Source organism: Amblyraja radiata, chromosome 2, assembly GCF_010909765.2.
Source record: "Amblyraja radiata isolate CabotCenter1 chromosome 2, sAmbRad1.1.pri, whole genome shotgun sequence".
Lineage (NCBI taxonomy): Eukaryota > Metazoa > Chordata > Chondrichthyes > Rajiformes > Rajidae > Amblyraja > Amblyraja radiata.
The window spans coordinates 142,295,590-142,323,473 of record NC_045957.1 but is presented as its reverse complement, the minus strand read 5'-3'; the positions used below and the strand labels follow the sequence as shown (position 1 = coordinate 142,323,473).

The 27,884-nt window shown below is 45.1% G+C and overlaps 1 protein-coding gene across 4 annotated transcripts in view; it reads left to right on the top strand.

The window, feature by feature from the left end:
* plekhg4b (pleckstrin homology and RhoGEF domain containing G4B) overlaps positions 1-27,884 on the top strand; it is a 250,110-nt gene that overhangs the window by 167,580 nt on the left and 54,646 nt on the right. For all 4 annotated transcript variants that reach the window (XM_033016504.1, XM_033016498.1, XM_033016509.1 and 1 more), the window contains 7 exons: positions 625-723; positions 3,889-4,031; positions 7,339-7,477; positions 13,664-13,786; positions 16,322-16,513; positions 18,400-19,343; positions 23,541-23,790. In XM_033016504.1, coding sequence (XP_032872395.1) covers positions 625-723; positions 3,889-4,031; positions 7,339-7,477; positions 13,664-13,786; positions 16,322-16,513; positions 18,400-19,343; positions 23,541-23,790 — 1,890 coding nt within the window. The remainder of the gene's footprint in view (positions 1-624; positions 724-3,888; positions 4,032-7,338; positions 7,478-13,663; positions 13,787-16,321; positions 16,514-18,399; positions 19,344-23,540; positions 23,791-27,884) is intronic.

The window sequence follows — 27,884 nt, the reverse complement described above, 5'->3', positions numbered from 1 at the left end:
GGCTTGGTATAGATGTAAATTGTCCTTGGTGTGTGTAGGGTAGCGTTAATGTTTGGGGAATCGCTGGACTGTGCGGACTCGGTGGACAGAAGGACCTGTTTCCGCGCTGTATCTCTAAAAACTTTAAAACAAACTAATCACTCCCTTCTGCTTCACATCACACTCCTCTTCTTTCCTTACCTGCCACTCTGTTGATCTCCTTATCATCTCTAGCCACCACTTTAGCCCACTCATCTGCCAACTACCCCTCTCAACTGTATCCACATATCACTTGCCAGGTTTCGAGCTGCCTCCAGCTCTCTTGTTCTAATTTTCTCCCCCAACTCCAATCAGTCTGAAGAAGTGACCCAAGTCAACCCAAAACGCCGTCTGTCCATTCCCTCCGCAGATGCTATCTGACCTGCAGAGTTCCGCCGGCACTTTTTTCTTGTTCAAGGTTCCAGTATCTGCAGCTTCTTGATCTCCATGGTTATTGCTGCTGTGTACTCATAGTAATGGAGTGCGCAAGGTGAAAAGCCTGTCAGGAGAGCATTGAACTAATTACCTCTTCTCATGTTCAACTTTGAGAGGGCACTTATCTGTGGAGAGATAAATCTGAGTTTAACCATGCGTTTGTTGTTTTAGAAGTTGGAGCCATTCATGAAAAGTTGCCGCGGGGCGCTAATCTACTTGAAGAATTCCATCAACTCTCTGAACATCAGCAGAATGCCGACCACAGCACAGGTACGTTGAGAACACTAACTGCCTTACTTGATCAGTCATTTTCCAGCTCACCAATTTTTCTCACTCCCATTAGTCATACACTTATACCGCACAGTGACAGGCCTTTTTACACCCACGGGATTATGGGTTTTGATTTTGCTGGAGGCGCCAAAGTCAATGTGCTGAATTCAAATGCACAAGGTCTATTGTTGCGCGACTTTTTTCAATCCACAAAGCTTAGTCGTAGAGCCATGGAGTTGTGCAGCATGGATACAAGCCCTTTGGTCCAACTTACCCATGCCGACCGAGATGTTCTATCTTTTCTAGTCTCACTTGCCCGTGTTTGGTCCATTTTTCTATAAACCTTTCCTATCCATGTACCTGTTCAGATGCCCTTTAAAATGTTGTTGCAGTACCTGCCTCAACTACCTTCCCTGGCAGCGCGTTCCATATACCTATCACCTTCTGCGCATCTTTAGTGGATTTGGTGAATCATGGATATGGGCAAGTATCCAAAGACACTGCAGAGTCCATCTTGAAATTATTGTCTTTGTGTACACAGTATTCATCATTGATAAAAAAAAGGTTAAAAAGCTCATGTGATAGGAGCAGAATTAGGCCATTCGGCCCATCAAATCTACTCCGCCATTCAAACAAGGTTGATCTATCTCTTCTGCCTAACCCCATTCTCCTGACTTCTCCCCATAGCCTCTGACACCCGTACTAATCACTTACAAAACTTACCAGAGTTCTTTGAAGTTGAACCAAGTAAAGTCAAGAGAAAACTATCCAGTCTTTCATATGAAGAAAGACTGGATAGACTTGGTTTGTACTCGTTAGAATTTAGAAGATTGAGGGGGGATCTTATAGAAACTTACAAAATTCTTAAGGGGTTGGACAGCCTAGATGCAGGAAGATTGTTCCCGATGTTGGGGAAGTCCAGGACAAGGGGTCACAGTTTAAGGAAAAAGGGGAAATCCTTTAGGACCGAGATGAGAAAAAAAATTTTCACACAGAGAGTGGTGAATCTCTGGAATTCTCTGCCACAGAAGGTAGTTGAGGCCAGTTCATTGACTATATTTAAGAAGGAATTAGATGTGGCCCTTGTGGCTAAAGGGATCAAGGGGTATGGAGAGAAGGCAGGTACGGGATACTGAGTTGGGTGATCAGCCATGATCATATTGAATGGCGGTGCAGGCTCGAAGGGCCGAATGGCCTACTCCTGCACCTATTTTCAATGTTTCTATTTTCCAAGAAGGAAAACTATAGATCGGGTGTTTTTGGATTTCCAGAAGGCATCACATTGCTGCCACATAAGGTTAATGCACACATTTTTATAGCTCATGGTACTGAGGGAAGTGTGCTAATGAATATTGAAGACCATTTATCCTACAGAGGATTGGAATAGCTGGGCTGTTCTAAGACTGGGAATACAGAACTGGAGTGTTTCAAGGAACATTCTTTGACCTTCAACTAGCCTATCAATGACTTGGAGGAGGGGGACAGAGTGTAAGATATCCAACATTAGCTGATGAAATACTGAAATATAGGTGGGAGGATATGCTGAGGACATTTGTGCTCTGTGACACGATACTGACAGGTTGAATGAATGGACATAAACCTGGGAAAAAGAGTTTAATGCAGGAACGTGTGAGGCCATGGACTTTGGTAGGAGCCATCAAAAGATGGATGGGAAGAGACTGCTAATGACAATGGCATAGAAAAACTGAGATTTTTGTGCATGAAACACACAACATTAGTGTGCAGATGACACAAGTAATTAAGAAGGCTAATGGCATGTTGGTCTTTATTGTTGGTGGTTGGAGCTTCAAAATAGATATTATTGCAACTGTACAGGGACTGGGGTGAGGCCTCACCTGCGGTAATGTGGACAGTTTTGTTCTCCTTAATTAAGAAAGCATATATAAGCTTTAGAAGCAGTTCAAATGAGATTTATTGGGCTAATTTTCAGGATGAGAGGGCTATTATATCTAAAATGGCTAAAATGCACCTGCATTCTTTGAATTGGAGCTGATCTTATTGAAGGGGAGATTACGGGAAAGGGGCTGAGATATTTAGACTGAAAGCTACTCTACCGCTGCGCCACTGTGCCACACAACTTGTAAGGGTTTATTAGTCTGATTATAGTGAAATGATTGTCCATTAGATTCCAAGCAATCAATAACTTAGAGAAGTAGTTTTATTTTGTTGATCTTATCATGCTCCTTCATGACGATTAGGCAAAATATATCAGAGTGTTTGAATAAGTCATTGTTTATAACGTGATGAGAAGTGCAAGTAGAAATTGTTTGTAATATCACTCATCAAATACCTGGAAAGACCTAATTTGAGGAAGGACATCCTTGTGATTGAGGCAGTGCAGCATAGGTTCACGAGATTGATCCCTGGGATGGCGGGACTGTCATATGAGGAACGATTTAAAAGACTAGGCTTGTATTCACTGGAGTTTAGAAGGATGAGGGGGTTTCTTATAGAACATATAAAATTATAAAAGGACTGGACAAGCTAGATGCAGGAAAAATGTTCCCAATGTTGGGCGAGTCCAGAACCAGAGGCCACAGTCTTAGAATAAAGGGGAGGTCATTTAAGACTGAGGTGAGAAAAAACATTTTCACCCAGAGAGTTGTGAATTTGTGGAATTCCCTGCCACAGAGGGCAGTGGAGGCCAAGTCACTGGATGGATTTAAGAGAGAGTTAGATAGAGCTCTAGGGGCTAGTGGAGTCAAGGGATATGGGGAGAAGGCAGGCACGGGTTATTGATAGGGGACGATCAGCCATGATCACAATGAATGGCGGTGCTGGCTCGAAGGGCCGAATGTCCTCCTCCTGCACCGATTTTCTAAGTTTCTATGTTTCTATGTTTCTAAGTCCATCATGCCTGTTCTGGGCCTCTATACAATGAGTCCTTGTTCAGCTTTTATTACATGGATCTGTAAATACCATTCTGTTTTATGCTCATGCTCAATTACACTTTGAAGCCGATAACTAAAACTGCTTCTAGCACACCCTTACATAATCATAATGTTGTTAATACTGCATCAGGCTGCATCTATTGTTAAATCTCTTGGAAAAGTGATGCTTAATTGTGGATGGTGGCAAGAGGTTCTGCCGAAGATTGGAGTTATATAAAGAACTCAAATTAAATCCGGATTCTTCATTCCATAGGAAGTCATTGAGCTCCTCAACCAGCACACAAGGATAATGAAATGTGTGCTGGAAGACTCCCGGCTAGTAGGATTGCGCCTGGAAGGTGGGACCGTCCTTGCCAGGATTCGAAAAGATGAATTCTGTGACACTGATGATTACAGGTATGCTGATAAATAACTTCAGTGTTCAGTATAGACAAGCAATGTTACAAATACTATACTTGGCAAAGAGACTCTCTTTGCAGATCACAAGCCAAATAGTTAGCGTGACTGAGCATGCAAACCAGAACTGTCTCAACTCAATCCAACTAACCCTAACCCTAATTAATTAATGGCATATAAAGTGCATTTCAAAGTACGCTTCAAAAAATTGCAAAACCTTTCATGGACAAGGGTTGTGCAATCGTGTGAGAAAAGACTATGTATTGTACTTTTGTTATGCACATCTACTGATGCCATAACTTCTGTCAATCCTTGGTCCATGGATTCTGTTGAATGCATTTTGCTGTTCAAAGTAGATATTGCAAAAGTATTATATGACTATATACGGTGTCTACTGTGGCTGAGCAAGTATCTGATGGAGTTTAATGCAGATAAGTGTGAGGAGTTGTATTTTGGGAAGTTGAATGGTGGGGCCCTGGGTTGTGTAGTGGAGAGCAGAGGGACCTCGGTGTACAGGTTCATAGTTCTTTGAAAGTGGCATCAAAGGTAGATAGGATGGTATTGGAGACTATTTGTACATTGGCCTTCATCAGTCAGAATATTGAGAATAGGTGTTTAAGAAGAAACTGCAGATGTTGGAAAATCGAAGGTAGACAAAAGTGCTGGAGAAACTCAGCGGGTGCAGCAGCATCTATGGAGCGAAGGAAATAGGCAATGTTTCAGGCCTAAACCCTTCTTCAGACTGATGTAGGGGGGGGAGGGGGGGCGGGGAGAAGAAAGGAAAAAGGAAGAGGAGGAGCCCGAGGGCTGAGGGAGAGCTGAGAAGGGGAGAAGACACCGGAAATTGGGGAATTCAAAGTTTATGCCGCTAGGGTGCAGACTGCCCAAGCGGAATATGAGGTGCTGCTCCTCCAATTTCCGGTGGTGCTCACTCTGGCCATGGAGGAGGCCCAGGACAGAGAGGTCGGATTCGGAATGGGAGGGGGAGTTGAAGTGCTGAGCGCCTGGGAGATCAGGTTGGTTAATGCGGACCAAGCGGAGGTGTTCGGCGAAACGATCGCCAAGCCTACACTTGGTCTCACCGATGTAGATCAGCTGACATCTAGAGCAGCGGATGCAATATATGAGGTCGTAGGAGGTGCAGGTAAACCTCTGTTGCACCTGGAACGACCGCTTGGGTCCTTGAATGGAGTCGAGGGGGGAGGTAAAGTGACAAGTGTAGAATCTCTTGTGGTTGCAAGGGAAAGTGCCCGGGGAGGGGGTTGCGCGGGAGGGAAGGGAAGAATTGACCAGGGAGTTACGGAGGGAGCGGTCTTTGCGGAAAGCAGACATGGGGGGAGATGGGAAGATGTGGCCGGTGGTGGGGTCACGTTGGAGGTGGCGAAACTGACGGAGGACTATTTGTTGTATGTGACGGCTAGTGGGGTGAAAGGTGAGGACTAGGGGGACTCTGCCCTTGTTACGAGTGGGGGGATGGGGAGAGAAAGCAATGTTACGGGGTATGGAAGAGACCCTGGTGAGAGCCTCATCTATAGTAGCGGAGAATTCCACTATAAACCCACTGACACCCATGGCTATCTAGATTACTCTTCTTCCCACCCTGCTTCCTGTAAGGATTCCATCCCCTACTCCCAATTCCTCCGTCTACACCGCATCTGCTCCCAGGATGAGGTGTTCCACACCAGGGCATCGGAAATGTCCTCATTCTTCAGGGAACGGGGATTCCCCTCCCCTACTATAGGTGAGGCTCTCACCAGGGTCTCTTCCATACCCCGTAACACTGCTCTCTCACCCCATCCCCCCACTCGTAACAAGGGCAGAGTCTCCATAGACGCTGCCTCACCCACTGAGTTTCTCCAGCATTTTTGTCTACCTTCGATTTTGCAGCATCTGCAGTTCCTTCATAAACAGGTTAATATTTTCAATCATTAAGGTTTCATTAGAATCTCTCATTAATATCTTTGTTTCCTAAAATGTTCTGTTCTTCATTTTGCTGCTACCCTTTTCATGCTTCTTGCTCAGTGAACCAAAGATCTTATGCTCTAAGATCTTTGCTCTGAACCCAGCGGCTTGGCTGCTGCTTAAAGCTGACGCTACAGGGAACTTCAAGACAAAATAACAACTGCTGAAATTCATTGTTGGTAGCTTGCCATTGACAGTGGTATGGGACAGGAGGCTATCGAGTGGCCACAAATTAAGCACTCTGCACACTTTTCCATTAAATTGACTTCTGGCTATTCGGCTACCATCTTTTTTTATCATCTTGCCAAAGCTAAATTATCCCCTTAATGTGCTTTTGGGCAAGTTTCCAATGTTCAGATGTTGGCAGATCAATGCATTCCTCGTTCATTTTCTATTTTTCACATGCTGGTTAACAATTAGAAACAAGTGCCAGGTGTGTTTCCATGTTCATTGCTAACTAAACTCTCATCCCTAAGCTGAGGAATACAATCAATGTATATGCCATTAATTAATTAGGGTTAGGGTTAGTTGGATTGAGTTGAGACAGTTCTGGTTTGCATGCTCAGTCACGCTAACTATTTGGCTTGCGATCTGCAAAGAGAGTCTCTTTGCCAAGTATAGTATTTGTAACATTGCTTGTCTATAAGAAATCCCCCCCCCCCCCCCCCCCCCCCCCCCACTCCCCAAATTCATAGCTATTGTTCTTCATTCCCTTACCCACCTGTTTCCAGTTATAATTGTTAGAATATTTCCGAAAGCCAGTCACTTGAACTGCTAAATTGGGAGCAATACCCCAAAAAACAGTCATTTACATAAGGATTTTGTAAAACTTTCAAAGTAAAATTAAATCCTTGGTGGCGCAGTGGTAGAGGTGCTGACTTACAGTGCTTGCAGTGCTGGAGACCAAGGTTCACTCCCGACTACAGGTGCTGTATGGAGTTTGTACGTTCTCCCCGTGACCGCGTGGGTTTTCTCCAAGATCTTCGGTTAACTCCCACGTTCCAAAGACGTACAGGTTTGTAAGTTAATTGGCTTGGTGTATGTGTAAAATTGTCCCTAGTGTATGTAGGGTAGTGTTAATGTGCGGGGATCGCTGGTTAGTGCGGACTCAGTGGGCTGAAGGGCCTGTTTCCGCGCTGTATCTCTAAACTAAACAAAATAACCTGGCTTTCCTATAAAAATAGGTTTTATGTTCTGAAGATTGTGACTCACCTCATTGCAATTCAAGTGTTATATTTAGAGTCGCCAGTCCAAAACAGCCAGGTTGCTGAATATTAAATTAATTTTGAACGACTACATAAATCCTGTTGGTGAATATTGAAATTCATTCTCCTCTTGTTTGCAGGAATGCTATGGACACTGTCACAATGCTCTACAATCAGGTGGATGAAGAAGTCCATAGATTGGTCAAACTCTCCAATGAGTGCTTGCAGCACCTACAAATCCATTTGGGGCTGAAAAAGATAGAGGAAGGAAGTACGAAGGTAAAAGAAAAGTTATTGACATACGAAGATAAGAAGTAGCAGCAAAGTCAAGTCAAGTCAAGTCAAGTTTATTCGTCACATACACATACGAGATGTGCAATGAAATGAAAAGTGGCAATGCTCGCGGACTTTGTGCAAAAATACAAACAAACAAACAGAATGGAACAGAATCACATCATCTTTTACATATTAAATATTGTGGGCGGAAGGAAAAAGGGAAAAAAAACAGCAATTTAAAAAAAAAAGCAGTAGAGTGGTTCAGTAAAGTTAGTCCCTGGTGAGATAGGAGTTTACAGTCCTAATGGCCTCTGGGAAGAAACTCCTTCTCATCCTCTCCGTTCTCACAGCATGGCGGCATTTGTCTGACCGTAGCAGCTGGAACAGTCCGTTGCTGGGGTGGAAGGGGTCTCCCATGATTTTATTGGCTCTGGAGTTGCACCACCTGATGTATAGTTCCTGCAGGGGGGCGAGTGAAGTTCCCATAGTGCGTTCGGCCGAACGCACTACTCTCTGCAGAGCCTTCTTGTCCTGGGGAGAGCAATTCCCAAACCAGATTGTAATATTTCCGGACAAGATGCTTTCCACAGCCGCTGAGTAGAAGCACTGGAGGATCCTCGGAGACACTCTGAATTTCCTCAATTGCCTGAGGTGGTAAAGGCGCTGCCTTGCCTTACTTTTAGGTTACACAACATCTTGAGTTTGAGCCACAATTCAATGAAAAAGGGAGGGGCTCTCAAAATTCTTTCACAATCCTCATATCACTTGATTTTCTGTGTGGCCAAAATCCTTATCCATTTCACCCTTAGATTGGCTCAACAACAGCTCTTTGGGGAGAAACTTCCAACAATTTGCTATCCTTTGAATAAACACATTTCTCCACACCTTTAGTCAGGAATTGCTTATCATTTATGTTGAGTTGTTTGCTGCCTGGACTTTGGTCCTCCAGCCAGTGAAAAAAAGTGCATCTCAACATCAACATTGACAATCTCAATCAGAATCACCTCACAGAAATTACCTCGGAGTCTTCCAAATTTAAGTGGGGGGTTTGCAGATCCATTCTACTCGGTCTTTTAGTTTAGTTTAGTTTAGTTTATTGTCAAGTGTACTGAGGTACAGTGAAAAGCTTTTTGTTGCATGCAATCTATCCAGTCTATATAATTACCATAGAGCCGCCCAGTGTACAGATACAGTATAAAGGGAATAATGGTCCTTCCTCATAGAACAAGCCCTTGGTCCCAGGAGTCATCTTCACTGTAGAACACCCAAAGCATGTTCAGCCTGCTTATGGTACTGATTCTAAAACTTAACATAGAACGGCAGGTCTTACCAAAACCATATACGTTTTATCAGCATCAGCTTCACCTCCAATGATATAATCCTCCAAATGCTCTGCTCCGGCCATATAAACGTAAGTTGACTGATCTGAAAACGCACGGCATGTGGCGCAGCGGTAGAGTTGCTGCCTTACAGCACTTTCAGCTCCAGAGACCCGGGTTCGATCCCGACTACGGGTGCTGTCCGTAAGGAGTTTGTACATTCTCCTCGTGAATGCGTGGGTTTTCTCCGAATTCTTCAGATTCCTCCCACACACCAAAGCATTGCAGGTTTGTAGGCTAATTGGCTTTGTATAAATGTAAATTGTTCCTAGAGTGTGCGTGGGATGGTGTTAAAATGCGGGGATCGCTGGTCAGCGTGGGCTCGGTGGGCTGAACGGCCTGTTCCCGAGCTGTATCTCTAAACTCTAAACTAAAAAAATAGTTTTGGTATACGAATTAGGAAGACATTGGGCTACTGTGTTGTTGTTTTTTGCTGTTTCAATATAAATTCTGCTGACATCAGCAGAGCCAATTTGAGCAGCTTCAGAGTTCACTGCAGGAAAGGTTTCCACTCTCTCACTGCGCAGCTTGAGGTGGATGATGAGAAGTATTTTCTTACATCCTGACGAACAACACATTGTTGAACTTTTGCAACAGAAAGCATTGCCCAGAGGCACAAGTCCATGGATACCAAAGTCAATGCTGTAAGCTCTCCAACCACAGGTGCTGAATTCAATAGCAACAAGGGCCAGACATGAGGGAGGATATAAGTTGAAAGGGTTTCTTGGTGAGACTTTCTTGCCTGCATCAGTCCAGGCTGCCCTGCTGTCAATCACCAGGTAGATGTAGATACTTCATCATTGTCTGCTTCTGCTGGACTATCTGACAAACTGAACGCAATGGTGTCAGAGAAATCCCAGAGCCTTGAGGCAGAGTTTGTTGAGGAGTAGCAGCAACAAAGAAAGTAAGGCTTCCAGGCTGAATAATTCACAGCTCCATACGGGTCAGGCTCATGCAGCACAGAAACAGGCCCATCAGCCCAACTTGCCCATGCTGACCAAGATGCCCTATCTACACTAGTCCCACCTGCCCACATTTGTTTAGATCCTTCTAAACATTTCCTATCCATGTACTTGTCCAAATGCCTTTTAAATGTTGTTATAATAGATGCCTCAACTACCTCCTCCCACAGCTCGTTCCAGATAGCCACTATCAGCTGTGTGTAAAGGTTTCCCCTCAGGTTCCTATTATATCTTCCCCCTCTCATTTTAAACCTATGTCCTCTGGTACTTGATTCCTCTACTCTGGGTAAAGGACTCTGTGCATTCACCCTATCTATTCCCCTTATGATCTTGTACACCTCTTTGAGATCAATGCTCAAACTCCTGTACCCCAAGGAATAAAGTCTTAATGTCTTAAGGGCCTGTTCCACGAGCATGTGACTCCACGCGGCAAGCGCGACCTAACGTAGTCGCATGAGCCATACGGCCACGCGGGGCCGGTCCCACTTCGATGGCCGGACCCTTATGGAGTTGTGCGGAGCTAGTCGCAACATCGCGCGTGGGCTCTGAAAAACTGACCGTGTTCAAAAATTCCGCGCGGCAACGGCCTGCCGGCCCGCAGCCGCCTCTACGACGTACGCACCGCCTCGACGCCGTAAATCACGCGCGAACTTCCCGCTGACATCGCTCGAACTTCATGTCACCCACTCGACCTCCACGCGGCCCCCGCTTCTGGTTTGGTCGCGCTTGACGCATGCAGGCGCATGCTCGTGGGACGTGGCCCTTTTAGGTCGCGCTTGCCGCATGGAGTCGCATGCTCGTGGGACAGGCCCTTAACAACCTCTCCCTATAGCTCAGGCACTCAATTCCTGGCAGCATTATAGCTGGGAAAGTTTAAAGAAGATGCACATGCAAGTTTTTTACCCAAGGGGTGATGGGTGCCCGGAATGCACTGCCAGGGGCAATGATGGAGGCAGATATGACAGTGGCACTTACAAAGCTTTTGGAATGGGACATGGACATGCAGGGAATGGAAGGATATTGATCATGTGCAGGTAGATGACAGTAATTTACCTTGGCATTGTGTTCAGCACACACATTGTGGGCTGAAGGGCCTGTTCCTGTGCTGTACTGTTTTATGTTCTATGTCCCAGCTGAGTAGAGGAGGAGGATATTGTTGGTACTGGCATAAAGAGACTTGCTGACTGAGAGATAGCATCTCCTAGGTTGCCTGCACAGATATAGGCCTCAATGCAAACCAGGTAACCCTCTAGGCATACCAATCATTAAGACAAACATAATATAGGTGGGAAAATTTAGTCTAGTTTAGAGACACACTGCAGAAACAGGCCCTTCTGCCCACCGAGTCGACACCGACCAGCGATCCCCACACATTAACACACCCTACACACTAGGGACAATTTTACATTTATACCGCCAACTAACCTTCAAACCTGTGCATCTTTGGAGTGTGGGAGAAAACCGAAGATCTCGGAGAAAACCCACGCAGGTCATGGTGTGAATGTGCAAACTCCGTACAGACAGCACCCGTAGTCAGGATCGAACCCGGGTCTCTCGTGCTGTAAGACAGTAGCTCTCACGCTACGCCACCGTGCCGCCCAAAAATTCCGAGATAATAGACAATAGACATAAGACAATAGACAATAGGTGCAGGAGTAGGCCATTCGGCCCTTCGAGCCAGCACCGCCATACAATGTGATCATGGCTGATCATCCCCAATCAGTACCCCGTTTCTGCCTTCTCCCCATATTGCCTGACTCCACTATTTTTAAGAGCCCTATCTAGCTCTCTCTTGAAAGCATCCAGAGAACTGGCCTCCACCGCCCTCTGAGGCAGAGAATTCCACAGATTCACCATTCTCTGTGAGAAAAAGTGTTTCCTCGTCTCCGTTCTAAATGGCTTTCTCCTTATTCTTAAACTGTGGCCCCTGGACTCCCCCAACATCGGGAACATGTTTCCTGCCTCTAGCGTGTCCAAACCCTTAACAATCGTATATGTTTCAATGAGATCCCCTCTCATCATTCTAAACTCCAGAGTGTACAAGCCCAGCCGCTCCATTCTCTCAGCATATGACAGTCCCGCCATCCCGGGAATTAACCTTGTAAACCTACGCTGCACTCCCTCAATAGCAAGAATGTCCTTCCTCAAATAATATTCGCCATCTGCACTGATCATAAAATGAGTATGTATACTTGGTCCAATTACTTAAATTACTTGTATTTGTTGATGAGAGGGGCCTTAGTAAAAAAAAATCAGGTTGATGACTAAAATACATGTGTTATGAGCACCACCAAACTGCAGTCATAAACAATGACATGCAGTACAAGAGAGTCAACAGTGTATTATTGTCGTATGTCCCGAAACGGAACAATGCAATTCTTACTTGCAGCAGCACAACTGATATATAACCTGATATGAACATTGACTTCTCTAATTTTAGATATCCCTTGCTTTCCCCCTCCTTCCCCTCCCCTTCCCCTGTTCTCCCACTTCCCTCTGTCTATGCCTACTTTCTTTTTTTTTCTCGCCACATCAGTCTGAAGAAGGGTCTCGACGTGAAACGTCGCCTACACCTGCTGAGTTTCTCCAGCATTTTTTGTCTACGTACAACTGATATGTAAACCTAGTAATCTGTAAACACCATAATAAACAACAAAATAGTTCAGTATATAAGAATAGTGCAACGCCAAAACAAAGCCCCACGTCTGTGTAGTTTGGGGTTTAGTTGGAGATTGCTGTGATAGCCTGATGTTTGTTGGGAAGAAGCTGCTCCAGACGTCACAGACATGACACACTTTTGTAAGACATAGACTTTCTTTCAACATTTCTTCATTATGTGTGGATTCTCACTCCTGGGTGTGTCTGTTGTCAGTTTTCTGCTAGTTTATTAATATGGGGGATTTCTATTCACACCCACTCCCCACTCCCTCCCTCATGTATTGGATCTTGTGGTGTTTCCCTCATTAATCAAGACCTGCCAGTCCCCTTCGGTGAATGTGGGAGCTGCCTGTCTTTCCACTGCGTATGTCTCCTCATCAACTGACCTTTGTGTTGTTGTTGCTTGGATGTCATGGGGTGTGTGTCTTTGAGGGACTGTGCGAAAGTGGATGCGATCCCATTGAAAATAATGCAAGTTCTGCTTTAGACCTTGTTTCTGTGCGTAAGGGAGCATATTTGCCCATTCAAAAGTCTTTCTTAATTTTGTCATCTTTGTTTCTGCCCGGATTAATTTAACTTTAGCACTAAACACAACCATTCCATTTCCTGGCTGTTTTTAAGACTATGGTGGTGGCCTGTATGTCAATAGATTCATTTTTCCACGATGCAATGCGACTTGTCTGGATCTCGTGCCGAATTGTGACAGGAAAATAAATAATTATGAGAGATCTTTTGAAATCTTGCCTAATGCCCCTGTCCCACTTAGGAAACCTGAACGGAAACCACTGGAGACTTTGCGCCCCACCCAAGGTTTCCGTGCAGTTCCCGGAGGTTCCCGGAGGTTTTTGACAGTCTCCCTGCCTGCTTCCACTACCTGCAACCTCCGGCAACCACCTGCAACCTCCGGGAACTGCACGGAAACCTTGGGTGGGGCGCAAAGTCTCCAGAGGTTTCCGTTCAGGTTTCCTAAGTGGGACAGGGGCATTATTACAACCTAACACAACACAACTTTAAAAAAGGCCAATTCAATATAACAGATAGCATGTATCATGTAATATTTTATTCTGCATCCACTACGCTAATCACTCACTTTACAATCCTATTGTTTGGTGGTCACTGCACTGTGGACAGTTTGAGTTGCAATGAATGGATACTTAATGTGCATCCTAATGAACTTTTATTACCTGTAGATACAACATTGGGCTGAGAGTGAGGGAAAAAAGCATTTTGATCAAATAGATTGTTTGCCACATTCTCTGGAAGCATTGAAACAAAAGCAGGAGGAATATAATACCTTCTACATCCTGGCTGTGGTAAGTGTTGTACTTATTTACTATTCATAAAGTTGTAAGTGATAGGAGCCGAATTAGGCCATTCAACTCTGCCATTCAATCATGGCAGATCGATCTCTCCCTCCTAACCCCATTCTCCCGACTTCTCCCCATAACCCGTGACACCCGTACTAATCAAGAATCTATCCATCAATGCTTTAAAAATATTCAGTGAGTTGGCCTCCACAGCCCTCTCTGGCAAAGATTTCCACAGATTCACCACCCTCTGACTAAAGAAATTCCTCCTCATCTCCTTCTTAAAAGAACGTCCTTTAATTTTGGGTAGACAAAAGTGCTGGAGAAACTCAGCGGGTGCAGCAGCATCTATGGAGTAAAGGAAATAGGCAACGTTTCGGGCCGAAACCCTTCTTCAGAAGAAACATTGCCTATTTCCTTCGCTCCATAGATGCTGCTGCACCCGCTGAGTTCTCCAGCACTTTTGTCTACCTTCGATTTTCCAGCATCTGCAGTTCCTTCTTAAAGTCCTTTAATTTTGAGGCTATGATCTCTAGTCCTTGACTATCCTATTGATATTATAAATATCTTATGTGATATTAAGCAGACAGAATATATTTATTTAAAATTCAGGTCACTTGTCTCTGATGAAAGTACAGACAACTGTGCCCTTTTGTTCATTGTTCAGTGTTCAATGTATCTGATTCTGGATGGAATGATTATCTGCAACTTGCAATAGTTTCAGAAAACCATTTGTAGTGGAGCAGAGGGAACTTCAAGATACAATAGATAAACCTGATCTGTGGTGAAGTTGACAAGGAAGCACAAATAGCAAGTAAAAACAAGGAAGCACAAATAGTTCCCAAAACTGAAAAATCTTTATATTCAGTCAATTGGTACAATAATGTCATATTACACCACCAAAGTGTAAATATTTGAATGGGATTGAAGAATTGAATAATAAAACATCTCCTTATTTACCATTTTACCTATTCTAACCTTGTGATAGTTGAATGCACTTCAACAAAGAATTTTCAAATGATACATGGCATACATGATAAAAATGAGGAATAATATTATTGTATCTCCCAGTGTTATGCGCCTGTCCCACTTAGGCCATTTTTCAGGTGACTGCCGTTGACTGTCAACTTGCCGGCAGTCGCCTGAAAAACCGGCAACTGGAACGGCGACTGTCAGAGTGGAACATACACACACACACACACACACACACACACACACACACACACACACACACACACACACACACACACACACACACACACACACACACACACACACACACACACACATATCACTTCCTTCCCCAGCCCGTTATGCAGGCGGGGGACAGGGCAAGCGGGGGGAGCGCTGTCTGAGTGAAATTCACACGGTGCAAAGCCAATGTGATACAGACACACACCACGATGAACAGGAAGGTAATTAAGAAGCTAAAAAGCACAGTGTACGGTAGGTCCTTTATACGTAAGATGGGGGGGGGGGGGGGGGGGGGGGGAAGCCAGAAGCCAGAGATACACGGCTGTGAAGCTCGGCGGACATTAACATTCAAATAACATTCAACATTCGGTCGGTTATCCTTGGTTCTGAAAACTACTGCTTACGTGTTTTTTCCCCAATGAGCCATTGAAATTCCCCAGTCAGCACCCGCTACAACCTACAAGAATCTAAGAGAAGCTTCAACCTCCTGGCAACCCACTAGGACTTCCTGGCGACACACCTACGGCTCGAGAATTCTCGCTACTCTCCATGGCGGCTTCATTCTAGTCGCCGATTAGTTCCCAGAATGCGGGAGACTCATGAAGGAGACTCCCCGGCAACCACCCGCGAACATGTGGCGACTGCATAGTCTCCTGCAGTCGCCTAAAAAGTTGCCTAAGTGGGACAGGTCCATTACACTATCCAGCAGAGATCAAGAGGTTTTAAGTCTCCAGAATGACCCAGGAACTAAATGGCTCAGTGACAAGACTTACAGGTGCAGATTGTTTTAATGTTGCATTTCCTTATTTATCTGTAACACCTGTAAACGGCTACATTACAGCTTCAGATAGATAATCGGAGGCTTTACAAACGTGACGTGGGTTCAGCCATCTTTATTCAGGATCCATTTTGTGCGCTGCGCCACAGATGGCGTTATTCCCATAACACAGATCTGTCACCAGAATTTGATATCTTTTCCACTGTTTTCATGTAACTATGCTAGTAGTTCAGGGCTACTCGTGACAGAGTGGACCTTAATGCATTAGTGATGCATCAGATAGTGTGGAGCTAATGTTCTGCTCAGGAAAGCTGCAAAACTTCACCAACCAAATTTTCGATGCTCAACCAAACTGAGGAACACGCAGCCTTACTTCTTCCCACCTTTTGGCTACCCTGTTTTTTGGATTTACCTTAGTGAAGAATTACCTCTGGGGTGGAAATAATAAGTAAACGTTGACTTGACCCGAGTGTAATTTTTAGACATTTTGTCAGGCAAAGTGGATCTTGGTCTGACGATCACAAGTGGTGTGAGTTGGCAAACGTTGAATCTAACTTTGTTGTTTATAGCAACATTACAAAAGAGGAATGCAGCTGATTAAAGATGCTGGCCATCTGAACAATCAGTCACACAACGAGTTGCTGCATTTGGAAGAAATAATTAAGGAATTCAAGCAATTTCTGAGTAACTTCATCAGCAAACTAGAAAGGCAGAGAACGGATATGGACAACATAGTTAATTTGTATGAATTTTATGAGACGGTAAGTGGCTTACGATGTTCCTCCTACTTGATGTCGATTTCCATTATGCACGCTGGTTTCCTCTATTTTATTGGCAATTAGTTCTAGTATATTGGTGGTTTCCACTATTTACTTCATGCCATATATTTTGTTGCTGCTTTGCTAAAAATGTGTCCCAGAGCCACTCTGGATAAAAATATTTTTCCTCAAATTTCCTCTAAATCTCCTATTTAATAAAGATCTATGCCATGGGGAAAAGGGGAAAAGATTCTTGCACTCTCACTTGTCCATTTCTCCCATAATTCCAGATATCAATCTGGTTCCCCTTCAGCCTTCTCTGCTCAGAGAAAATAAACCCAGACCATCCAGTCTCTCTTCATAACTGGCATACTCCATCCAAGGCAATAACTTGGTAAATCTTCTTTGCACTCTATTTTGAAAAAAACAAACTTCCTTTAGCATGATGACCAGAACCAGGCACAGAACTCTAGCTGTGCCCTAACTGGTGATTTATTAGCTTCTCGACCCGAAACGTCACCCATTCATTCTCTCTAGAGATGCTGCCTATTCCGCTGACTTACTCTAGCATTTTGTGTCTATCTTCGGTTTAAACCAGCACCTGCAGTTTTTTTCCTGCACATAATGGTTTATATAGCTGTGCTATGATCTTCCTGCTCGTTTATTCTGTTCTCCATTAAATGAAGGTAACTATCCCACCTCTCTCTAAATTACCTTATCTACCAATCTTGGGATATATGTGCCAAGATTATGCACTTCATACATGAGTTCAGTTTAGTTTATTGTCACGTGTACCAAAAGGATTTGAGTATAGGAGCAGGGAGGTTCTACTGCAGTTGTACAGGGTCTTGGTGAGACCACACCTGGAGTATTGCGTACAGTTTTGGTCTCCTAATCTGACGAAAGACATTCTTGCCATAGAGGGAGTGCAGAGAAGGTTCACCAGACTGATTCCTGGGATGTCAGGACTTTCATATGAAGAAAGACTGGATAGACTCGACTTATACACGCTAGAATTTAGAAGATTGAGGGGGGATTAAGGGACAGAAGTTTAGGGGTAACATGAGGGGGAACTTCTTTACTCAGAGAGTGGTAGCGGTGTGGAATGAGCTTCCAGTGGAAGTGGTGGCGGCAGGTTCGTTGGTATCATTTAAGAATAAATTGGATAGGCATATGGATGAGAAGGGAATGGAGGGTTATGGTATGAGTGCAGGCAGGTGGGACTAAGGGAAAAAAATTGTTCGGCGCGGACTTGTAGGGCCGAGATGGCCTGTTTCCGTGCTGTAATTGTTATATGGTTATATGGTTATATGGGGATCTTATAGAAACTTACACAATTCTTAAGGGGTTGGACAGGCTAGATGCAGGAAGATTGTTCCCGATGTTGGGGAAGTCCAGAACAAGGGATCACAGTTTAAGAATAAGGGGGAAGTCTTTTAGGACCGAGATGAGAAAATCATTTTTTTACACAGAGAGTGGTGAATCTGTGGAATTCTCTGCCACAGAATGTAGTTGAGGCCAGTTCATTGGCTATATTTAAGAGGGAGTTAGATGTGGCCCTTGTGGCTAAAGGGATCAGGGGGTATGGAAAGAAGGCAGGTACAGGATACTGAGTTGGATGATCAGCCATGATCATATTGAATGGCGGTGCAGGCTCGAAGAGCCGAATGGCCTACTCCTGCACCTATTTTCTATGTTTCTATGATTACAATCGAGCCATCCACAGTGTACAGATACATGATTAAGGGAATAACGTGAGAAACATTTAGTGCAAGGAAAAGTTCAGTCAAGTCCAATTAAAGATGGTCCCAGGGTCTCCAACGAGGATGTGATTTGATGATTGTTACTAAAATCCGTTTTAATCCTGATGTTTTCAACTTTCTCTTCAGGCTGATCAGTGGATCTTGCACTGCAGTGATTATCTAAGGCAACTGAAAGTAAGTGAGCAAAGCACTTTGTTGGACACCACCACTATGGTCCAAAATCTGGAAAGATATCACCAAGAGGCCACCAAATTCAATGCAGAAAACTTTGAGACATTGAATGAGATGGTTCATGCCCTTGGTAGTGCTCGGGAGCTGAAGCAGTGGAACGTGCAGTGGATGAAGTGCCAACAGACCAGGCACCTTTTAGAGGAGGTGCTGGCTGCAGCACTCAGAGTCCAGGAGAGCCAGAGCAGCAACCTAGGCCCCACAGTACACTCGGAGGATGAAGGGCCCAGGACAAGTGGTGAATTTGACACGGAAGGATCAGATGAACTCGGAGATTCTCCAAGCCAGAAAAGCACCGAGACTTTACAGAACGGGGTTTGGCCTGATGGCACGATGCAACTGCAAAAAGAGGGTCAGGATTTAATGGCAGTGAACGGCTCCATAACATCAGGCTATAAAGAGCTCGGCCAAAATGGTGACCCTCCGTATACGTGCAGCACGTCCCCTCCCTCCTCGGCCCCGGCTTGCAGTCGGACCCAAGGGAGTGAGTTCTACTTCAAAGACATTGACAGCTGTACGGAGACCTCCTCTGCCATGTCCTGTCACTCTGAGCCCCCTAGCTCACCGGGGCCCCGACACAAAAAGCATCCGTTGAAAAAGATCATGAGGAAGACTCAAAGCACTGAGCTGTGGCAGCGAGAGATTAGCCCGAGCGAGGCGGGCCGGCACGGCAACACCGGCGTTTACATCAAGGGGCTGGAGGTGGTCAGCAGCGTGGTCGCTGACAAAAATCGAATTCCCAGGTCAGAGCTGAAAAGCCCGGCGTTGATCAGGAGGCACAGCTTATCAGAATCTTCCAGGATCCATCATTCCCAGACGCAGGATTCCAAGAACACGACCAGGTAATGATTGCAACAGCCATCATAAGTCTGAATTTCTGTCCTGATGAAAACAATTATGATTCATGTATTGATGCAGGAATAGTACCGTCATCCTGGAGTAGATGGTTGAATGTCTTCCATAATGCAACTCGATATTTGCTGTTCCCGCTCGCAATTCCGCATAATCTCATTTGCGAGCAATGAGAAAGGGTTTAACTAAAAATCTTGTGGTTTTGGTAGGTTTAAGGAAGGGTGGTAGGAGTTTAGCTTAAAGACAAGCATGGAAACAGACTCTTCAGCTGACCATTCATCACCCGCGCACACCAGTTCTATGTTATCTCACGTTCTCATCCGCTCCCTACACCTGAGGGTCAATTTAACAGATGCCAAATTAGACATTGACATAGAAAATAGATGCAGGAGTAGGCCATTCGGCCCTTCGAGCCTGCACCGCCATTCAATATGATCATGGCTGATCATCCAACTCCGTATCCTGTACCTACCTTCTCTCCATACCCCCTGATCCTTTTAGCCACAAGGGCCACATCTAACTCCCTCTTAAATATAGCCAATGAACTGGCCTCAACCACCTTCTGTGGCAGAGAATTCCAGAGATTCACCACTCTCTGTGTGAAAAATGTTTTTCTCATCTCGGTCCTAAAAGATTTCCCCCTTATCCTTAAACTGTGACCCCTTGTCCTGGACTTCCCCAACATCGGGAACAATCTTCCTGCATCTAGCCTGTTCAACCCTTTAAGAATTTTGTAAGTTTCTATAAGATCCGCCCTCAATCTTCTAAATTCTAGCGAGTACAAGCCAAGTATATCCAGTCTTTCTTCATATGAAAGTCCTGACATCCCAGGAGTCAGTCTGGTGAACCTTCTCTGTACTCCCTCTATGGCAAGAATGTCTTTCCTCAGATTAGGAGACCAAAACTGTACGCAATACTCCAGGTGTGGTCTCACCAAGACCCAGTACAACTGCAGTAGAACCTCCCTGCTCCTATACTCAAATCCTTTTGCTATGAATGCTAACATACCATTCGCTTTCTTCATTGTCTGCTGCACCTGCATGCCTACTTTCAATGACAAGTTTACCATGATGCCCACGTCTCGTTGCATCTCCCCTTTTCCTAATCGGCAACCATTCAGATAATAGTCTACTTTCCTGTTTTTGCCACCAAAGTGGATAACCTCACATTTATCCACATTATACTGCATCTGCCATGCATTTGCCCACTCACCCATCCTATCCAAGTCACCTTGCAGCCGACAAATGACATCCTCCATGGATGCTGGACAGTGTCTTCCTGCCCAGAGTAATCCGTTTGGACATTTCTTGCCGATTTTGCCTTGGCCTTGCCTGAACTCGGGGTTGCCAAGCTGCTCCCTCTCGGAGCTGAAGCGGAGGTTGCTGTGCAGGCAGTGCTGGCCAGCGTCTCCGAGATAGAAACGGAAGGCCGTCGGCTTTTCCCATTGCCGCGGCTTCTGCCGCTGATGATTCAGCAGCCCATTGCCCATTTCCCTTTTGCTTTAGGTTTCTCCATCCTGAAACCTAATCCAACGTCGAAATTCGTTCTTTTCCCCTGTACTTACCTCCTCGGCTTTTAAACCCTTACCGCTGGGAAGACCGAGGTTCATCCCCAACCGAACCTCGCGCCATGCGTCGACGTATTGACGCGCCTGCGGGCTGGCGGCTTCTTCACGTAGTCTCATCACGAGACTTCGATATAAAATTAGATAATATCTCGCCATTTACAAAAAATTGCAGTGAAATTTGGAAGCAACATGAGTTTAGGCCGTGGATGTACAAATATACATGTACTTCAATCTCTAATCGATGTTGAAATGGCTCTGCCTAAAGCACAGACTGATACGAATGAACAGATCATGCATTAGTACCCCAGCACTCTTTGGTAAAAGGTCAAAGTTGCATGGTGAGTGTAAACAGTGCTTTATTTGTGACAGTACAAATTGCTACTGCATACCTGCATCTCTAATATGTTAAACATCGTTAATTCATCTCTGGCCACCTGGGAAGTATGTTTGTTAATCGTGCATCTTTTTGTCAATAAAGCACGTGGTAAGATTTGAAATCAGGAACGCCTAACTATTATTATTTTTGATGAGTGAAACTATCTATTCAGGAATTTGTTAGATGTTTCTCTTCATAATCTCTGCATCGAGGGATTTTAATGTTGGGGCACAATTTCAATTACTTCATCTGGCAGATCGTTCCATATATCCATATATATGTGAAAAGAGTTAGGAGGAACTGCAGATGCTGGATTAAACTGAAGATAGACACAAAAAACTGGAATAACTCAGCGGGACAGGCAGCATCTCTGGAGAGAAGGAATGGGTGACGTTTCAGACTGAAGGTGGGTCTCGACCCGAAACATTACCCATTCCTTCTCTCCAGAGATGCTGCCTGTCCCGCTGAGTTACTCCAGCTTTTTGTGTCTAACTGTATGTGAAAAGATGCTCCTCAGGTTCCCGTTAAATCTTTACCCTCCCATCTTAAACCTATGGCATCTTGTACTTGACATCCCTTCCCAGTGGAAAAGACACTGTGCATTTACCCTCTCTATTTCCTTCATGATTTTATACATCTCTTTTCAAATCACCCCTCAGCCTCCTGCATTCCAAGGAATAGCCCTAGCCTGTCCAATTTCTCCATACAGCTCATGCACTATGGCATCTTTCCTCTAGCGGGGTAGCCAAAACTGAACACAACACTCCTCCAAGTGCAGCCTCACCAATGTCTTGAATAACTAAATATAGGGTACCAACTACTGTACTCAATTCCATAAATGATGAAGGCCAGCATGCTAAAAGCCTTCTTGATCACTCTATCTACCTGTGGCACCACTCCGCACTTTAAAAAAAAACTCTCCAGGGCCCTACTGTTCACTCTGAAGGTCTTGCCCTGGTGTGACTTCCCAAAATGCAAAACCTCACATTATCTGAATTTAACTTCAGCTGATCAAGAGTCTGCTGTAATTCTAGATAAACAACTTCACTATCACAAAACCTACTGTAGTGCCATCTGCAATCTTACTAATCATGCCTTGTACATTGTCATCTGAATCCCAAAGCGTAGGGCATGTTCTAGACAATAGACAATAGACAATAGACACTAGGTGCAGGAGTAGGCCATTCGGCCCTTCGAGTTTGCTCCGCCATTCAATGTGATCATGGCTGATCATCCCCAATCAGTACCCCGTTCCTGCCTACTCCCCATATCCCCTGACTCTGCTATTTTTAAGAGCCCTATCTAGCTCTCTCTTGAAAGAATCCAGAGAACCTGCCTCCACCGCCCTCTGAGGCAGAGAATTCCACAGACTCACCACTCTCTGTGAGAAAAAGTGTTTCCTCGTCTCCGTTCTAAATGGCTTACTCCTTATTCTTAAACTGTGGACCCTGGTTCTGGACTCCCCCAACATCGGGACCATGTTTCCTGCCTCTAGCGTGTCCAAACCCTTAACAATCTTATATGTTTCAATGAGATACCCTCTCATCCTTCTAAACTCCAGAGTGTACAAGCCCAGCCGCTCCATTCTCTCAGCATATGACAGTCCCGCCATCCCGGGAATTAACCTTGTAAACCTACGCTGCACTCCCTCAATAGCAAGAATGTCCTTCCTCAAATTAGGGGACCAAAACTGCACACAATACTCCAGGTGTGGTCTCACTAGGGCTCTGTACAACTGTAGAAGGAATCTTTGCTCCTATATTCGATTCCTCTTGTTATAAAGGCCAACATGCCATTCGCTTTCTTCACTGCCTGCTGTACCTGCATGCTTACTTTCATAAACTGATGTGCAAGGACACCCAGATCCCATTGTACTTCCCCTTTTCCCAACTTGACGCCATTTAGATTCTGCCCTCCCCCTTTTCAGGCCCTCTACATATTGCCTGAGGAAACTTTGCTGAACACAATTGACAAATTCTACTCCGTCCAAATTTTAGGATATGCACTGGTTGAGTTGCAGTATGTCCGTGTCTCCTGTATATTCTGCACTGTGTAATCGGGAGCACAGGGGAAAGGTACGATTGGTATGAAACGTAGTAAATGTGTCCGCATCCTATTTTGAGGTCAAATAGCATAAATCTAGCAATTCACCAGTGCATTCATCTAAGCAAGTTTGCAATAGTTTGTCCTGGAATTGCTGACGCTAAGAAATGTTGCAAATGGTTGTCCTTTACTTACCTGTAGCAAGTTGCAACACATCATGGAAGAAATGATTGGCACAGAGAGGGAGTACGCCAAGTCCCTTGGATACATCATAGATCAATACTTCCCGGAGATGGAGAGAATCGACCTGCCTCAAGATCTGCGCGGAAAGCGTAACACCATATTTGGGAATTTGGAAAAGCTGTATGATTTTCACTGTCAGCACTTTCTGAAGGAACTCGAACACTGTACAAACAGTCCTCTTCGAGTCAGCCACTGTTTCCTCAGACACGTAAGTTCTGTTATTTTCACCTTATCACAAATGTAATTAGTTTTGCTTAAGGTAAATCACGAAGCATACATAGACAATCAGTTGGCAAGTGCTATTGAGCATATTGCAAAAAGGAACATTGCTTTGTTGACCACAGTGTTCTGGGAATTTTTAGATTAGATTAGATTAGATAGCCTTTATTGTCATTCAGACCGAAGTCTGAACGAAATTGCAGCAGTCATACATAGAATACAATACAATAAAAAAAAACAATAAACACATATCAACATCCACCACAGTGAGTCCACCCAGCATCTCCTCACTGTGATGGAGGCAAAAGTCTTAGGTCTGCAGAATGGCAAATAAATTAGTCTTTAATCTGTTGCACCGGGCCAGGCATCACCACGGCAAGGCAATAGAATTGTAATCATATCACCACAATAGATTCTATTGGAAGCAAACAGGAGATACAAATTTCAGATGTAGATATAAGGGACTGCAAATGCTGGTTTACAAAACCAAAGGACACAAAGTGCTGCAATAACTCAGCAGGTCAGGCAGCATCTCTGGAGGAGTGGGGAGGCAATGCTTCCGATCAGGACCTTCTTCAGTCTCAAGTCTGAAGAAAGGCCCCAACCCGAAACGTCGCCTGTTCATGTTTAGTTCAGTTTGGTTTAGAGATACAGTGCGTAAACAGGCCCTTTGGCCTACAGAGTCCACAACGACCAGCGATCCCTGCACACTTACACTATCCTTCACACTTTAGGGGCAATTTACAATTATACCAAGCCAATTAGCTGACAAACCTCCACGTCTTTGGAGTGTGGGAGGAAACCGGAGATCCCGGAGAAAACGCACGCAGGTCAGAGGGAGAACGTACAAACTCTGTCCAGACAAGCACCCATAGTCAGGATCAAACCTAGGTCTCTGATGCTGTGAGGCAGCAACTGTACCACTGCGCCACCACAGTAAGCCATGTCACCATGTCCTCCAGAGTTGCAGCCTGACTCGCTGAGGAACAAATTTAACTTGGTCCAGGATTTGGGTGCTTATATTAAAGTAATGACCAGTCAAAAACAACCGCGCCCATGAAGTATTTGTGCCAGGATCTTTTAACAAGTATTATTCTTGCATCTGATTCTAGCAGTTGGGAATACCCAACATTCCTGTCCTCCTCCACTCACAGACAAAAGCAAAATCCATGGCCTAAAGCCTTGACAAGATTCCAGCACTATGACTAGGCCCTAACATAAAATTGTCAGAGGCCCATTTAACACCAATGCTGCCAGTGGCAATTGCCTGAAGCAATTTTATAGTTGGAAGATGGCATATTATAGAAAATTCCTAAGGGAAGATCCTTACACAGTGGATGATTAGGTGTTTGTGATTGTGGACCAGAAATGGCTGGATGTTGGAAATGTTAATGTTCTGCCTTTTTTTCTAATTCACCTCTGTATCTGCTGTTAGGAAAAATGGAGGAGTGGGAAAGAACATGCAGCCTTTCTACTCTTAGGAGATTAGTTCAATATGTTCTCGAAGCTTTTTGATTTAACCTAAGGAATTTACAGTGAATAGCTTATTTTTCCAGGTCTGAGCAAACCTGTCAGCTGAAGTGAAGGAAAGCCAAAAGGGAGAAGGTAACTTCATGTGTTGAGTCACTTACAGGTCAGGAGGTAAAAGGAACTGCAGATACTGGAATCTTGAGCAAAACACAAACTGCTGGAGTAACTCAACAGGTCAGGCATTCAATCTAAAAACGATGCTGCCTGATGCTGCCTGACCTGCTGAATTACTGCAGCACTTTATGCTTTGTTATTGGTCAGCAGGAATGTTTCCCACTAACCTTTTTCAAACTGCCCACTGTTTGAGCCTGCCATTTAAAACTATACTGCCAGTGGGATTGTGGTTTAGCACGTGCCTATGGGATCAGATCATACCCACTGGTGTCAGGGATTGAATTTTCACTCCAGCTCCTGACCTGCAACCTACCTAAGTGAAAGACAATCACGCAGAATCACATGGGGCGGCAAGGTGGTGCAGCGGTAGAGTTGCTGTCTTAAGCCCCTGTCCCACTTAGGCAACCTGAACGGAAACCTCTGGTGACCTTGCGCCCCACCTAAGGTTTCCGTGAGGTTTCCGTGAGGTTCCCGGAGGTTTTGGTCACTCTCCCTAATGGTCGAAAGTGGTTTCCACATAGTTGAGGCTTTTTCTATGTTCCTGCGATTATTTCAACAAATTCAAAACCGGCCTCGACTAAAAATAGGTTGCCGTTTGGTCGAAGCCTGTGGAGTGGGGTTGTTATTCACTTGCAGGCAGTCGAAGGCCATCTCCTTCGCTGACCGGCCATTTTGATTGGCATTGGAATTTTCAACAAAGATCCTGTACGATCTTTGGTTTTCAGGACCTAGAAGATCCGCCGGAAGGTAAAATGCCCGCTAACTTTATTAAACTTCTTAAAACTGTCTCCACTCCTTCTCCCCCCCCCCCTTCTCTTCCCCTTCTCTTCCCCTTCTCTTCCTCTTCTCTCTCCCCTTCCCTGTCCTTCTCTCCCCTTCTTTCCCCTTCTCTCCCTTTCTAAAGAACATCGTGCTCTATGGCAGCCGTTTACCTTCCTCTTCATCACGCAGACAGCGCTCCTCCGCTGTCCCTGGCCCCCACCTTGTGTTTGTGTGTGTGTGTGTGTGTGTGTGTGTGTGTGTGTGTGTGTGTGTGTGTGTGTGTGTGTGTGTGTGTGTGTGCGCGTGCGCGTGTGCGTGTGCGTGTGCGTGTGCGTGTGCGTGGGCGTGGGCGTGGGCGTGGGCGTGGGCGTGTGTGTGTTAGCAAAGATCCTTTTTGGATCTTTGATCAGTAGATGCAGCTCACGCTTCGGTCGAGGCTTTCCAGGCAAGTGACCAAAACCTCTGGCGACTCATGGAAACCTTGGGTGGGGCGCAAGGTCACCAGAGGGTTCCGTTCAGGTTTCCTAAGTCGGACAGGGGCATAACAGCACCAGAGACCCGGGTTCGATCCTGACCAGGGGTGCTGTCTGTATGAAGTTTGTATGATCTTCCCGTGAACTGCGTGGGTTTTCTCCGGGTGTTCTGGCTTCCTTCCACAATCCAAAGACGTACAGTTTGTAGGTTAATTGGCTTGGTAAAATTGTGAATTGTCACTCGTGTGTGTAGGATAGTGTTAGTGTGCGTGGATTACTGGTCGGCGCGGACTCGGTGGGTCGAAGGACCTGTTTCCGCGCTGTGCCTTCAAACTAAGCTAAACTAAGAAGGGAGAGGAGATGAGTAGGTATCCCAGAGTGGGAAAGCCGGTCGATGATCGGAGCCACCTCCCGCCCATGGAACCTTCTCTTGTCACCAAAGCCCAGCTTGATCTCTCCACCCAATTTTAAGCCAGTAAAAACCTTGCCGTTTTACTCTGGCCTTGTCCCCTTAGCCATACGGCTTCCACATGGGGAACCATCAGAGTCTAAAGCTAAATGTACAGGAACACTGGATTTCAGACTTTTAGACTTTAGAGATGCAGCACGGAAACGGACTCTTCGACCCAGCGAGTCCGCACAGACCATCAATATCTAGCACGGGCGCTATCGTCCACACTGGGGACAATTTATAATATTACCGAAGCCAAATAACCTACCAACTTGAACGCCATTGGAGTGTGGAAGGAAACCAGAGTACCTGGAGAAAACCCATGCAGTCACATGGAGAACGTACAAACTCCCTACAGATAGGATTGAACCCGGGTCTTTGACACTATAAGGCAGGAACACTACCACCGTCCCAAATGTGCCGCCCTGCCCTCTGAAATTCCTTACAGAATTTAACAAGTTACTTCCACATCACCTCCCTCCCTCCCTCCCTCCCTCCCTCCCTTCTTTTTACAACTTATTCCTACTAAATATCAAGTTGATGATTTGAAAAAGGAGTCCTACCCTGCTGAGAGGAGCAGATGTGGCCCTTGTGACCACCAAGGGTGCCAAACGATTGGCAGCCCTGCCAACAGTCTGTTTGTTTTTTTGGCATTTTTTAAATTCTTAGTGCATTTTATAAGTTTGTGTAAATGTTCTCTGGCTTGTTTTATGTGGGGTGGGGGGAGGGGGAAACTTTTTTCCCGTTTCTTTC